Below are 16,578 nucleotides of genomic sequence, written 5' to 3'. Positions count from 1 at the left end.
ACAACCTAACACCCTAATAATGGGCGATTTCAACTACCCTACCATTAACTGGGAAAACTACTCATGTACCAACTCTTGTGCTCAACATTTTCTGGAATTCATAAATTCCAATGCCATGGATCAACTTATCCACACCCCCACCAGGGGCAGCAATATCCTAGACCTGGTTATTACCAACATGGGCAACCGGTGCTCCACACAAGAGGTCAATTCCTCGTTGGTCAGATCCGACCATAAGCTAATCACCCTAGACATCCATATCCCTCCCCCACCCCCCATTAGGAAAATCACAGTAAAAAATTTCTCCAAGGCCAACTTCACGCTTCTTAAGACAGAAGTGGCAAACTTCACGACACCCATGCTGACGGACAATAGAGGTATGACTGCTGAATCCTACACAAATGCACTTTATAAGCACTTACATGAGTGCATGGATCGTGCAATCCCTAACAGAACCAAGATGCTATCCTCCAAAAAAAGGAAGCCAATCTGGTGGTCCCCTGCCGTAAACAAACCCTACAACAGAAGAAAGAAACTGTTGCAAATAAGAGTAAAATCCCATGATTGGAGAAACTCCCTGGTCAGCTTCAGTAAGAAGCTGAGATCCCTCATAAAATCCTCCAAAGCTAGTTATGAAAACAAAATTGCCACTGACTCTAAAGACAACCACAAAGCATTCTATAGCTATGTCAAGAATCTCAATGGCAACACTCAGATCTGCTCTGAGTTACAGCACAATGGCACTAAATATACAGAACCAACGGATATTGCCAACATCCTGGCAGATAGGTTCAGTGCTAACTTTACCCTTCTGTCATCCCCTAAGGGGCCCATCTCTATACCAGAAGAATGCAAAGTTCCTGTAATCACGGCTGCACAGGTAAAAAACACACTATCCAAAGCCAAGAACACAGCATCCATGGGACCTGACGACATCCCAGGCTGTGTTCTACATACATAAACTACAGAACGAACTGGCACCCCACCTAAGTACCATGTTCAATCATAGCCTCACCTCAGGCTATGTGCCCACTGAATGGCGCACAGCGACAGTTATCCCACTCCACAAAGGGGGAGCCACCACAGACCCCAGAAACTACCGCCCCATTAGCCTAACGAGCCTGGTCTGCAAGGCTATGGAGTGTATCATCGTGGAACTTATAAACAATGACATTGGTAATCTCCAAACTCAGGACCCCACCCAGTTCGGGTTTGTAAAAGGCAGATCATGTCTCCTAAACCTGATAGACTTCTTTGAAGCAGTCAACAAAGCCGTAGATGAGGGTAAGGTGGTTCACACAGCCTATCTAGATCTCGCCAAGGCTTTTGACACCATCCCCCACTCTGGAATTATAGATAAACTCACTAAACTAGGTATAAATCCCTATGTCACAAGATGGGTTGCTAACTGGCTCACTGACAGAACCCACACTGTGAAAGTAGCAGACTCCAAATCCAGCTTCAGACCAGTGACAAGTGGAGTACCACAGGGTTCAGTCCTGGGTCCTCTCCTGTTTGGTATCTACTTCTCTGAAGTACAGGCCAACACAGAAGGTCTTTGGCTAACGAAGTTCGCAGATGACTGCAAACTAGGAGCCATAATCAAAACTCCAAAAGATGAGGACATCCTACAAAAGGGCCTTGCTGAGACAGATGCCTGGTGTCAAAGTCATGGCCTCAAGCTCAATGCCAAAAAGTGCATTGTCATTCCTTTTGGTAAAAAGTCAGTACCCATGAACTACCACATAGGTGGTAGTCTACTTAACACTGAAAGTGTGATGAGACCTTAGGACACAGGTGAACAGTAGTCTCTCCTTTGATAATCACATCACCACAGTAGTCAGGAAATCCTTCTATGTGGCACACCTCATCACAAAAGGTTTCTCATCCAGAAAAAAAGAGGTCATTGTTCCCCTCTACTCGTCACTCATTATACCCATTATAGAGTACAATGCCCCTTTTGGTATGTACCTCACAAGACATCTACAACAACTGGTAAGGCCACAGAAATACCTCACAAAGAGGATTACCGGCCTCAAAGAGATGCCCTATGCAGACCGTCTCAAAAAACTGCAGCTTTACTCCATTGCATATCGCCTACTCAGAGGCAATCTCTGCCTAACACACAAAGCTATGTCAAACCCAGAGCTTTTAGACATGCTCCACTTAAATAAATCCCAATCCCTATGAGCTACACATTCTAGGGACCTAAACCTCGTCACCACAATAAACAGAACATGCTGGAGGGATAGATTCCTGTCCCAGAGACTTCCCATACTCTGGAACAAACTACCTATCTATATCAAACAAAGCTCCTCATTAGCACTGTTCAAGAAAAATCTTGATGATTGGATGGGAGATAGGAAATTCACCCCGGGGATCACTTCTGTGACTCTGCTCAACAGTGGCACAGGAAAATAATTTTCTTGGGTGGTGAAAGCCAGGGTACCTTTGGCTAGGCTTATATAGGCCCTAGGGCCAATAGCCTAGTACCTACCTATGAACCTATGAACCTATGACAGAGTCATAACAGTACTTGTTGTTGACAGACGAGTGCATGCGTGATTTGGCAAATTCTGGCACCAGACAGGCAGCTGACCATGACCTTCTCTTTGTCCAGCCTAGTGAGGGGGACATCTGTGTATCCCACTATGGAGTCACCTGTGACCAAGACATTTGGTTTAGATATATTTTGCCTTAGGGGCTTGTTGGTTGAGACACTGATACATGTTATATGTTATAGTGATGTTTATCACTTCTACAAACTGTCAGGAAATATCGGTTTATGGTAATTCATATTTTTTTAAGTACACATTTTCATCGTGCCTTCTTTGTGATTTACATACCTTTCCAGCAGCCAGTTAGATATGATTCATAGATTCATAGATTAGTACTAGGCTAACTGCCCTTGCGAGCCATTTTAAGCCTAGCCAATTATCCCTTGTGAGACTCAAACCCTGCACCTTGTGTTTGTAAGGCAAACACCTTAACCATAAGGCCATATGGAGTAACATTTAAATGAAGAGGCTTAATGTTTGAACTAAATTAACCATATTGATGTATGATAGGCAGTTTTGTCCACAATATTTTTATATTCTAAATTCAGTACCTCTGCAACTGTTCAAAGGATACTATATTTTATTCATTATCTGCAGTAGACAAAAATGTGGTCAGCATTAAGTAAAGGAAGGGTTGGTCAGCAAAACTAAAACAACCGAATTGTAAAAGTCTCTCTGCACAATTAATTCTGGAAACATTACTTTATCCCCTTCTTGCTTTCCATAAAGATTATTTTAACATTTTTTTTTATTATTCTCTTACTACAGATTGAGGAACTTATGAATCCAAAAGCTTGGATCAATGCTGCTACTCAAATCTTTTTTTCTCTTGGTTTGGGCTTTGGGAGCCTAATTGCATTTGCCAGCTACAACCCACCCAATACAAACTTTGAAAAACATGCCATTATGGTATCCTTAATCAACAGTGGTACATCCATATTTGCTAGCATTGTAACTTTCTCTATTTATGGATTCAAAGCAACATACAACTATGAACACTGCATTGACAGGTAAGTGGAGGCAGGAGCAGCTGTGAGGTGAATATGTACTTAGTATATAAGTCATTTATTTTGTAACAGAAAAGTCAGTAACTAACGCAGGAGTGTGCCACTATTATAAATATCACAGGAGTCCAGCACTTATGACTCATCAGTGTGTTTTCACATTTTGTGTAATAACATTTTGGGTTGTAGCAATGCATTTTTATTATAGTCCTAATCCTAATTTATTTTGATTTGTCTTATTAAATGATTGGTTCTTATTTAGAGTGGATTATAAAAAAATGAACAAGCACAGGAATCTATCTAGTTCCAACCTCACCACCACGAGTGTTGTGGAAAAAATACAAAACAAAGAAACTAGTGGTCTTAAAGCTTTGTTGATGAGCTCAGTCACAATAATTTCCAAAAATAATAAAACCCGGGTAGTGTTCCAAAGCAACAAGCCTTTATTCATCACAGACAAGAGATCTGTTAATTCTATACATTTGAAATTTTAAAACAATCCCTATGGTAGAACACTAGTAAAAATACATTTTACTTTAATAATGTTAAACATATCAACTTTTATATATTTAGAAGTAGGTGTGTAAAATATATGTACAGTAAACCCTCAGTTAACCAGAACTCAAGCAGCCGGCACTCTAAAGCAACTGACAAAAAATTATTGAAGAAATCCAGTACAGTTTTCATGTGATGCACTTTCTGTTTTCCCCTGCAGAAACATACCTTACATTTTTAGTGTTTTAGAGTTGTAAAAAGGAAGATGGGAATGCTCTCTCCCCAATCTGGGAACAAGTCAAACCAAACAAATAATATATGGTACAGTATTAGTCAGGCCTATTTTTAATAGTAACTCTCTAGCAACCAGAAACTATAGTTATCTAGCATCTACTAATCCCCATGGGTGCCAGTTAAATGAGAGTTTACATTATTGTTTAATTTTAAACCAGCCTATCCATGGCAAACAGTATAAACAGAGCCATAAAAGTGCATTTTTTCTGAATTTTACAAAACCTGCCCTTTTATCGCCCTGTTTATACCGTTTGCCACAAATAGTCTGGTAAAATTAAACAATATGTATATTTTCCACACCTAATTCTAAGTATATAAAAGCTGATATGTTTATCATTGTTAAAATATTTCTGATTTTTGTTACTGAGGATTGCTTGTCTGTGACAAATAAAGGTTTGTTGCTTTGGAACAATACCTGGGTTTCATGATTTTTGGAAATTATTGTGAATGAGCTCATCAACCAAATTTTAAGAACACTAGTTTCTTTGTTTTTTTTTTTTTTTAGAAATGATTCTCACTTATCAGTCATTTTACACAGCTAAAACAGCTGAGGAATATTTAACCTGAATGTAACAAACTGTGCAAACAAATCTGGAATTTAAAAATAACTTCCTGTTTCCTTTATTTATACCACAGTAAAGCTTTGTCATTCTCCCAGTCTAAGGATTTAACTGATTATTTGCTTGTGACTCTGGCACTGCTGTTTTGGGATATGCAAAAGCAATGGGCTAGAGAAGAAAATAAGAAACCAAGCAGAATGTTGGTTGCTTCCCTTTCTCATTCTGGAGGCTTTTGCACATAACAGTGGTTGCAAACTCTTTTTGCTATGTTCTGTTCCTACCTGCATAATGTTACTTTTTGAGTGATAATAATATTATTTTATTGCTCTAAAACTAAAGCAAATGCTTTACCTGTTATAAATTCAGTAGCCTGTTAACCAAGATGAAATCAAAATTTATTTTTAGTGCAAGTTTGAATGATAGTCATCAGAGGGTTTTTGAGATGGCAGGATGCTATAAATGACCCTTAGGTTCTGCTTACTCTATTTGGCTCCTTTTTTTCCTCCATGTCATAATTAGAAACTGTTGGCATAGTTTAGAGATGTTTATAGATTTGTAGGTCTGATTATCAAGCCTGTGGTCTACTCATCTTCAAGGAGCTGCAACCTCTTATTGACATTTTCTACTTCCCTCATGTGACGAGATTATTTTAAAAGGAAGTTGATAACTAACTTGTTCTGATTGTAAGGGGATGTTTATTCTATACATTTATTTATTTTATTTATTTCCAGTTTGATGACCGGGGAGGTCCACTGGGCTCAGAGTGCTCGTTTTCAGTGGAGGCCCAGGGAAAAAAGCTCCATGTTACAAAGTTTAGATGCAGATGCAATATAGAAAAGAAGAACAATTTACAATTATGTTTCATGCCAGGGAGCAGGTGTAATTTCTTAGGTACATGTTACCCTTAGATACAGGCACAATATTATTAATGAACAATTTACAATTCCACTTCATGTTAGAGAACAGGTGTAAATTCTTAGGTACATGGTACAAATTTGATATTTACAATATGTACATATGTGAGGCTGCCTATAGATCATAGCTAGAGAGGCTAGTAATCATAGCTGGAGAGGGGTTTAGAGGTGGAGAGAGAAGTATAGGACTAGGTGGGGAGAATGCAGTTGCATTTTCTGTTAGAGTAAAGGTAGGAATGTAATTGAGATTTAAAGTTTTCAAAGTTTGCACAGGTCCTTAGAGATGAAGGAAGAGAATTCCATTTTTTTTGTTAAGGAAAAGGATAGCAGGAGTTGGCCTGTGGGGTGATTGGGTTTTTGGACACAGATTAAGTTTTGGTGAGTGGATCTGAGAGTTCTCTGATGGGTGTAGGGGAGAAGGATGTTGCATAGTGCAGGGCACTTAGAGAATTGAAAGATTAGTTTGTGGGCTGTGGTAATCTAAAGATAGTTGGTTGGAGAGTTCAAGCCAGTGTAACAAATTAAGGGCAATACAGTGATGGGAGGAGTATTTGGCTTTGGTGACAAATTTAGAAATCTTATTATAACAGTCTTCCAATTTTGAAGTGAGTGTGGCAGATAAGTTAGTTAATAGAGGAGTGCCATACATTAGTGAGGGGAGTAGATAGGTAGTGGCAAGTGTTTGTCTGGTGGAAGGAGAGAGAAATTGGATGTTCCTGTATAGCATACCAAGTTTTACATGGGTTTTCTTAATGTTTTGCTGGATGTGAGTGCCAAATTTCAGGTGTTCATCAATAGTGATCCCAAGTAGTCTGGCAAAGGGAACAACCTCTATAGTGGAGTTGTTTTGGCTAATGATCTGGAATGAGTTTTTATCAAGAGGGGAAGCTTTTGAGGGAGAGAATAATAGTATTTTGGATTTACTGGCATTTAGTGAGAGGTGATTCTGAAGCATCCAATTTTCAGTGATGGAGAAAGCAGCTTGGGTCAGTGTCTGCAGCTCTGGGAGGTTGGTGGCACTGCAGATTAATGTGGAATCATCTATTGTACAATTTTGGTATTGGGTATGGCTTCATGGAAATTGTTAATAAAGATGTTAAACAGCATTGGACTGAGTATAGATCCTTGGGGAATCCCAGTGGGGGTGGGAAGGAAGGTTGAGGTGCCTGTCCCCCATTTTACAGCTTGAGATCTATTGGAGAGGTAGCTAGAGAACCAGGATAAGGTATTCTGGGAGAGATTAAGGTTGGAGAGATGGTTTAGGAGATGGATGTGGGAGAGGGTGTCGAATGCCTTGGACAAATCTAGAAGAACAGTAGAAACTATTTTTCCAGAGTCCCGGGCAAGATTTATTGTCTCTAGGAAGGCGAGAAGTGCAGTGGTTGTACTATGGCCTGGAAGGAAGACGTGTTGGGTTGGAGTGATTAGTTGGTTATTGACTAAGAATGGCATGAGCTGAATGTGAATGCATTTTTCTAGTAGTTTGGAAACTGGGGAGAGGATGGCTATGGGGCAGAAGTTGGATATGTTATTGTTTTTGCCTCCTTTATGGAGAGGTAGAATGAAGGCAGTGTGCCATAATTTGGGAACATATGATTCTAGCATGGATCTTTGATCAGGATGCTAATTGGAAGAGCGATACCATCTGCGGCTATTTTTAGGAAGGATGATGGGATATTATCAGGGGCATTGGAGCAAGGTTTTAATTTGGAGAGTAATTTTTTATATAGGATGTTGAGTTGGGTTTAAGGTTGAATATAAGGGGAGGGTTGGGAGCGGAGGCTGTTGTAGGTGGTGATGACGAAAGGGTGGATTGAGGGTAGGGGTTATTGTTAGGGAAAGTTTTGGTCAGTTCAGCTATGGAGTTAGTGAAGAAGGAGTTGAATAGAGAGGCTATTTCAGGGTCAGATTTGCTGGTGTCAGGTCAAGGGTTGTTTTGGTACCTGGGTTGAGACAAGAGTTAATTGAGTTCCAGAATTCTTTTGGGCTTTTAGATTGGTTAGATTGGAGGTTAAAATAGTAGGACTTTTTGTCTCTGATGATGCGTTTTTTAGCAAGGTTGCAGAGTTGTTTATATTTAAGAAAAGTTTCAGGCTGCTTGTTTTGATGGTATGTTTTCCAGGATTTGTCTCTTTGTAGTATAAGTTTTTTGGTATCTTTGGTTAGCCAAGGGGTGGATTTGGTTTTTACTCTTTTTGTTCTTGGTGGCGCAAGGGAGTTGAGGATGTTTAAGAAGGAGGAGTTGAAAAATTCTATGGCATTATCTAGAGGAAGGGTTTTTAGTGGGTTCCAATTTGTTTGTTTCAGGGAGTCAGAGAAGGTAGTTGGGTCAAAGTTTGTGAGGTTATGTGTGTAGATGACTTGGTGTAGGTGATGAGAGGAGTAGGTAGCTCGGTAGATAAATGCTGGCAAGTGGTCTCCTATAGGGTCGGGTGTGATGCCAGAGTTTAAGTTTTTATTGGGATGGGAAGCTAGGATCCAGTCTAGTGTGGTACCTGGGGGGCTTGTTTTATTGGGCCTGGTAATGGAGTTAGTAATTTGTGTATAGTTAAATAGATTGATGGATATGGTGGGATTGGGGTTATCGATTTTATTCCAATCAATGTTTACATCTCCAAGTATATAGGTCTCATGCTTAATATTGGTCAAGGTCCAGAGGAGTATGTCCTCCAGTGTAGTTGTGTTGTTATCAGGGAGGCTATAGTGAGCAATGATACAAATGCTTTTGTTGTTATTTACTTTTAGCAGGCCTGTTACTAGTTCTGCATTATTGAATGTGGGGATAGGATTAGGGTAAGGAGTGATGAATAGTAGGTTAGAGTAGATTAAGGCTACCCCAGCAACTTTTCTGTTTGGGCGGTCATGTCTGAGGAATTGAAATCCAGGAGGAAGGATTTTAGAGTCACTCATGTGAGGTTTTAGCCATGTTTCTGTAATGGCTACAATGTTGGGTTGGTTGTAGTCCAACCAGGCATGGAATTTTACTTTATTTCTTAAACTTTGTGCATTAATGGTGAAGAATTTGAGGTATTTATGGTTAGATTTATAGTTTGAGGTAGGGAGATTAGCAGTACACGTAGTGTTTGGTCCAGGATTTGGATGCATGTCTCCAGCTAAGCAGAGGTAGTTGAGGAAGGGTAGTAGTATTTTTGATTTGGTGTTTAGTAGTTGTGGGAAGTAAAGTATTAACTTAGGTTTGTAGCACTTAGTTGAGAGTGTAAATAATTTTATTTTGAAGTAGTTGAGTGGATTGGGTTGAACTAGTGTAGCGGATATGTTGTGGAAGTGTGTTTTTGAGTGATAAGAAGGGAGAATTGGAGTGGGGGATAGGATAGGAAGGGTGGGTGGTGTAGATTGTGGGAGTAGGAGGTAGTGAGATATAAAGGGAGTAAGAATAAAATGCAGATAGTTGGGGTGAGAATGGTTTGAGGTAGGAGTCCAGGCATGGTGGATATGTGTAAAGCTATAGTAGTGGGAGATGAATTAGGGAGTTAGGTGGGAGAGGAGGAGTGACTGAGATAGGTAGGTAGGAAAAGGGGTTGGGGCTGTAGAGGAGGTGATTGGTTGATAGAGAGAGAGGGGTTTAGGGTTCAAATAAAGGTAGAAGTACTGGGGACGGGTGGGAATTGGTGGCAGGGTAGGGGAGCGGAATGAGCCCGTAGGGCGAATGGAGCAGGAAGAGCTAAAGAGATATATGATAGCGTTTACATATTTAATCTATACATTTTTCTATTACTGGTACTTACTGCAGCATTATATTCCCAGATCAGGTCTTTGCTCTCCCAACAGTGCATTCCAGGGATAGACTTTCAGGTAGGACTGAATCAGATATTCCTTGATTGGGAGGTCAACTCTAAGTAACCTGCAATAAATAACAATTACAGTTCCTGAAGCTTTTCTGAATAGATCCAAGTTTTTCTCTGGCACTAGATGATACAAAACATTATGTAAGGCTATACTAATGAGTGTTTTTCAGACTACACGGTACACTTTATGCCATATGCAGAATATAAGTCCCAGGTTAACACAGAAAAACTGCACATCATATATGGTGTGTGCTGAATTAGCATGATTCCCAAGGAAAATTGTTGGTGCTCTGTACCCATATCTTCAGAAACCAATGTTTTCATGGACCTTTATATCTTAGTAAAGTGAACACAATAAAGGACAAAGTTTTACATGCATAAATACAGTTGTTCAATCATATATTGGAAAGTCAAGATATTTCTCAAACCAAAGAGAGGTGGAGAAGGTAGAAGATAGAAGGTAAAGAGCCCCTATTGCTGTCCTTTTACAGATCCACTTCTAGCCTTAATCATGAGTACAGACATTTTATGACTATATTCACAGAAAAAAATTCAAAACTAATACAAGAATTAATAAACTGAGATAAGTGTACATTTGTGGGAGGATGGTAGACCAGGGGACAAGATTCTGAGACCATAAGTTGTGGATAGCAATTAATAAAGAGCTCATGGACTTTATCTGTGAGGGATAGACAGCAACAGTCAAGTGGGATAAGCTGATTCTTCTAGCAGAATAGGGCAGATTTGGATTACCCGATTTGAAGGGGAATTTCTGAGCTACACAGTTAAGGCTCCTCTGCACAGCACAAACAGAAAACTGTAATTCAAAGTGGAAATGGATGATGATGAAACAGGGGAAGCTCAAGAAACAAGGAGAGACTGGCATTTTGGATGCAGACTTTTATGGGGAATAACAATAATCATACATAATATTATATCTATAAAGAAGCAGAAAGTATTCTAAGAACTAAGAAGAGAAGGGAGATTCTGCCGATAGAGATGACTGCAATTAGGGATATAGACAATAGACAAGAGGAGGCTGGAATTTATTGGAGGAAACTGGCAAAGGAGCCAAGGTACTGGTACCAAATAAACAGAGAGGGAAAGATGACAGAATGAGAAGACATCAAGAATTTATTTGGACTGGAGGCTGGAGATTGCCTTCCCTATCAAGTATTGATAACAGAGTATATGCAAAGAGAAAGGAATAGGAGAGTCCTAAATGAAAGACCAACACTAGTACAGTTTTTAGTAGAATCTAGAACAGAAGCTGCCATTAAAAAGGAATAATTAGTAGACTGTATGAAATATTGCATGATAACTATAAGAATCAATCAGAGGAGGTTAGAAAAGATTAGGAAGAGAGACTGGATAAGCAATTCACAAGGAAACAATGGGAGGATATATGTATGTCTCCCAAATATACAACAAAATCTAGAAGATTTAGGATTTTTGCTTGGAAATATTTACATAGATATTTTATACCCCAAGTATACTCCATACATTTTTCTTCAGATAGACAGCAAATGTTGGAGATATGAAGGGGAAGAAAGATGTAATTGGTTACATATTTTCTGGGAGTGTAGTGAGTTGTTGGACTTTAAGGATTCCTTTGTGGGATGCACTATTGGAGATGCTGGATGGGCAGATTGATGTGATGATGGAGATGATTTTTATGAGCCATGATAGAAAATCAGAATTGCCTAGACATGGTAAGGCCTTGCTGTGTCTAGTTATGGTAGCTGCCAAAAAAGCTATTACTAGAAAATGGAAATCAAAATCTAAACCAACTATAGTGGAAGCAGTGAATATAGTAACAGAGATAAAACAACTGGAATTGAGATCTTTAGAAAAGGGTAGGAGCAAACTACATAGGAATAAATGAGAAATGTGAGAATAATACTTATGAGGGGGAATGAAGTTTAAAAGAAGGCAAGACTTAAATGAGCTATGTAACGTTTGCAAATGACTGGGTAGATTCTAAGTGATGTATAATGTTTGCAACTGGGAATGTGTCAGTATGGTCTGTGAAGTAAAATGCTTGTAATTAGGATTGCGTTTATGTGGTTTGCTTGCATTTATATAAATGTATGATTGCCTGTGTCATACGCAATGGTTTAATAAAGATGTTTCATGTTTATAAAAGACAGGAACTGAATAATTTATGTAATGTTTCTTAGGTTATATGATATATAGCAATATGAGTGAAATATAATGTTTGTAGACATGAACTTGTTAATACAGTTTGTTTACTTTTATAAATGTAAATCTGCCTATGTCACAAGTGATAATTCAATAAAAGTGTTTAAAAAAAAGATTCTGAGACCATGTTGTTAAAAGAAGATACTTGTGCAAGAAAGAGAAGTATACTGATTCTGAGTCTTGACACAGAGAAAGCATTTGACAGGATTAACTTAATCTTCATAGTAGCAATACTCAAGAAAATTAGGTTTCTGCATAACTTATACAAGTCATTAGTGAATATTTAAAATTACTCCACAGCTAGGATTAAAGGCTACATGCCTGCCAGAACCCCTAAAGTTAGGCAGGGGAAATAGGCAAGGTTGCCTAAAGTTCCCTCTACGTTTTGTTGTGTATCTTAAACTACTGGTAATGTTGTTAAGAATTTCAAAGTTAAAGAAATAATGCTGGGTAGGTCATCCACTAAAACTTTTACTATTTCCTGATGACATCTTTTTACAGTATCACATGAAGTTGACTGGATAATTTATTTACATTACTGAACTTATTTGGTGAATATTCAAGCAATAAAATAAATCAAACTAAAATGTAGGCTGCATTCAAAAATTTCTCTCAACTCAAGAAGTAGGGCATTGATATCCCTACCTTGGGATTACATTGACAAAATATCTGGAAGTATAGTTAATTGTACCAGTAGCTCGATCACTTACGTTTTGATATGAAGAAGTGATAAAACATAAAAGCTAACATTCAGAAGTGGAAATGAAATTTATAGTCCTAGATTACTAGGTGGAACTGATCACAGCCAATCTGTACAAAGTCAGGAACAAACAACAAAAAAGAAAGAAAAAACATACATTTGTTTCTTTTCTGATTGCTGGTTAAAAAAAGAAAGAAAACAAATAGGCATTTGTTCATTCTCTTATTGCCTGCGTTATGCCAGTCAAGGTCACAGTATGACCTTGATTAGCACACTTCCCATAAAAGTGAACCAGATGGACTAAGGTAGGAAGGAATATTGGCTGGCTATAAAATAGGTTAAGAGAGGAGTTGCAATAGCAAAGAACAAGGCATAAGAAGCACCTACCACCTTCTGTAAATTGACTCAGTAGATGGCACAAGAAAAACAGTTTACTATCTTTATGTCGAGCGTATATTGTATGTAGTTCAGATGACCGAAAATTAAAACAACGTCTGCAATATAGATATATTGTGATAATTTTGAATTAGTAGTATTTGAATAATAAGGTGCATTCACCTTTAAGAACTCGGTAACATGAACGTGATGATGTCACCGAGTCGTGCATGTGCAAGCAAAATTTCTTGGTTTGGCTGTAACTCGAGTATTGAAATATACACATTCCAAACAGTATACTGGATTGCATTTCTGATAATTTGGAGGATATAACCATATTTGTGGTAAGTGGATAGCTTATTTCATCTATGACAGATCATTTTCCTGGTATTCAATATAAAGTGCCTGTAATCCTGCATTTTCCATAGGTTTTGCTGTACAAAATGAATCACGATGACAACAGTGATAATTTGGAGGATATAACCATATTTGTGGTAAGTGGATAGCTTATTTCATCTATGACAGATCATTTTCCTGGTATTCAATATAAAGTGCCTGTAATCCTGCATTTTCCATAGGTTTTGCTGTACAAAATGAATCACGATGACAACAGTGATTGTGCACATGGTACAACTGGTGTTTCCTATGAAACAATGCTAACTCAAAAATGAAAAAAAATGTTACTGGTTGATGGATATCAGTACTACCTTGAGAAGAGTACTGATATTCATAATTGCTGGTGCTGTGTTAGAAAGATGAAAGATAAATGCAAAGGACGTTGCATTACTGAGGCATTGGTAAATGGTGAAAAGTTACTTAAGCGTAGTGAACATTTTCATGCTCCTGAGAGTTTAAAGTGCGAACTGTAAGGTACGTACTGCTATCAAGAGAAGAGCTGAAAGAACTTTGGAAATCCATGTAAAATTGTATCCAAAGTGTTAGCGGGTACATCAACTGAAGTAGTAGGTACTTTACCCAATACAGATGCCTTAAAACAGACAGTTAGGAAAGTAAGAAGTAAAGGTAAAAATGCACTTGTGAGAGTTGTTCACGCTTTAAGTGACATACATGCAAAAATGTTACCTATTAAAAATGGGACTTTCATTATCAATCACAGTAGTAGGGAACATGTTCTCCAAATGCACTGATATTGACCATGCAAAGTAACCTGGAAATTATGAGTGCATCTAATTTTATCATTGTTGATGTTACATTCCCAATAAGTACCAGTGTATGTAAACAAGTGTACACAGTGCATTGCTGTTTACAGGGTGGAACAGAAGGTAAAACTGTACCAGTTGTATATGGTTTATTCAATTCTAAAACTAAATGTAATTATGACTACTTTTGGACACATATTCTACATCTCTGTTCACAGTTTCTGTGCACCTTACAACCTAAAATGGTGTGTGACTTTGAAAACGGTGCAGTCAATAGCATTACTAAAAATTTACCTTTGAGTTAAGTGAAGGGATATTGGTTTCACCTATGACAAATTATTTGGCGACAAATACAAAAATGACATCTTGCTGGACACTTTGGAACTAACATGCATTTTGTTCTAGTATGTAAACAAATTCCAGCTCTTGCATTTCTAAACCCTAGTGATGTGTTATCTACTTTCAATGAAACTGAGCAAGACATGCCACAGATAGGGAAACTATTGTGTGTTTTTTAGAGATAACTACCTTACAGGCAGACCTCAACATAACGGCATTCGTAATGCAACGTTTGAAAAAAATCCACTTTTATTTGATATCCATTTCTGGAACCAGTATGAAACATGTATGTTAGGACACCCTAAAAGTTAATAAATGGATGAAGACCTGAGGCAAGAATCTCCAATAAATTTATTGAGTGCTTTCATCTCCAAAGATAAGGACTTCTTCAGAATAAAATACTCTAGAAGTCAAAATAGTGTGGAGGGTTGGCACAGATGTTTGTCAGTTTGCTAGGTAAGAAACGGTTGTACCTAACAGATATTTTGCATGAGATCCAATTAGAACAGAATCACATAAAGGATTTAAAACATAGAGCCCTAAGATGCTTGCCTGCTTCTCCTAAATGGCATTGGTTGATAGACAGACGATCTACATTTTGATGTTTGTTATCTAAAAGGGATCAATTCACTTTGAGAAGGTTTGTCCAACTGGTGGCTCAACACTGCTCATTTTGAGTTAATGTACGGGTATGTACTATATGTATGCATGTATGTCTACTTCTGTACCAACGATTTTTGGATTGTAAAGAAGTGCATACAAATCTCGGTACTTGGATAAATCAGTCTTATAATTGAGTATGTTACGTTTAGTATGATTAAAGTACTTCTACTGTGGTGTATGTATAGCAGGACATTGGATGGTTTAACTACCCGGTTTATGTATTTCACGTGATGTGTGGAATACACTGGAATGAAACAGAAAACAAACAAAAAAAGATTGCACATTGGATACATGTATGGTGAATATTATGTTTATATCTACTATATTTTCAATATTAAGGTGGAAACATCCTGTTCGGAAATATTCAACATTACACACATTAGCTATTTCAAATTTCATGCATTATTTTCAGTGTTTTGATCAGAAAAATAGGTCTTTTTCGACATTTTGATAGTAAACCCAAAAAACTCTATCATGTTGCAAGGCAAATACAACAAGAGGAAGATAGACACCCTTCATAAGGGATGCCAGCAACAATCTGCTCACCAGTCAACAAGACAACAAATGCAGATGGAAGGATTGTTTCCAGAAGCTTCTGAATGAAGATAACCCCTTAGAACCTGTACTGCCAAGGACATAGCCTATAATGAGAGAAGAGGAGGAGCCCACCCTAGAAAAAGTAAAAACAGCACTAAGGAAAATGAAGTCAGAGAAAGCTGGTGGCACAGATATAATAAAGATGTTGGGTGAGATAGGGGAGAAATGGCTCCTGAAGAAACTCATAGTAGTGTGGAAATAAAGATGTATCACAGATGAATGGAGAATAAGCATTCTAGTGCCAGTGTTCAAGAGCAAAGGGGACAGTCATAACTGTGGACACTATAGAAGTATCAAACTCCTGCCATACTGCATGGACGTTCTGGAGAGGGTGATAAATAAATGAATACACAGAGTAGTAGAAAGTAAGATGGGGGATGACCAGTTTGGATTCAGATCAGGATGCAGCACAACTGACCCAATGTTTACAGTGAGACAGATCGTTGAGAAGAAGCTAGAGATGAAGAAAGAGTCCAAGTGAGCATTCCTAAACTTGGAAAAAGCATATGTCAAGGTCAAGGTCCCAAGAAAGCTAATTTTGGCAGTCCTGAGGTGGTTTGAAGTCCCAGAAACATTGGTAGAATTAGTGAAAGATATGTACAAGGACCCAGTGACTAACGTACAAACAGTGTTTGGTCTCACCAAAGAGTTCCCAGTGGGAGTGGGTGTGCACTGCATAAAGGTTCAGGTCTGAGCCCACTGTTGTTCATATTGGTGATGGACTTCATGAGCAAACAGACTGAAGAGGACAGATCAACAAAGTTGCTGTATGCAGATGTTGTGGCGTTACAGGCAGACTCTGAGCAAGAACTTCAGCAAAGAATAGGGGAATGGGATGCAAACCTGAAGGCACCTGGGATGAAACTGAGTACAGATAAGACAGTTGCAATAGCAGCAAATGGAGAAATCAG

The 16,578-nt window shown here is 38.4% G+C and overlaps 1 protein-coding gene across 1 annotated transcript in view; it reads left to right on the top strand.

The window, feature by feature from the left end:
- Positions 1–16,578, top strand: part of SLC6A20 (solute carrier family 6 member 20) — an 817,648-nt gene that overhangs the window by 438,218 nt on the left and 362,852 nt on the right. Inside the window, exon 6 of the mRNA XM_044065525.1 lies at positions 3,327–3,568. Within this exon, the coding sequence (XP_043921460.1) occupies positions 3,327–3,568 (242 nt within the window). The remainder of the gene's footprint in view (positions 1–3,326; positions 3,569–16,578) is intronic.

The sequence above is a fragment of the Protopterus annectens genome, chromosome 3.part0 (genome assembly GCF_019279795.1).
Source record: "Protopterus annectens isolate FY-2018-M chromosome 3.part0, PAN1.0, whole genome shotgun sequence".
In the NCBI taxonomy this organism is placed as follows: Eukaryota; Metazoa; Chordata; order Ceratodontiformes; family Protopteridae; genus Protopterus; species Protopterus annectens.
This window is presented reverse-complemented; position numbering and strand designations above follow the sequence as displayed.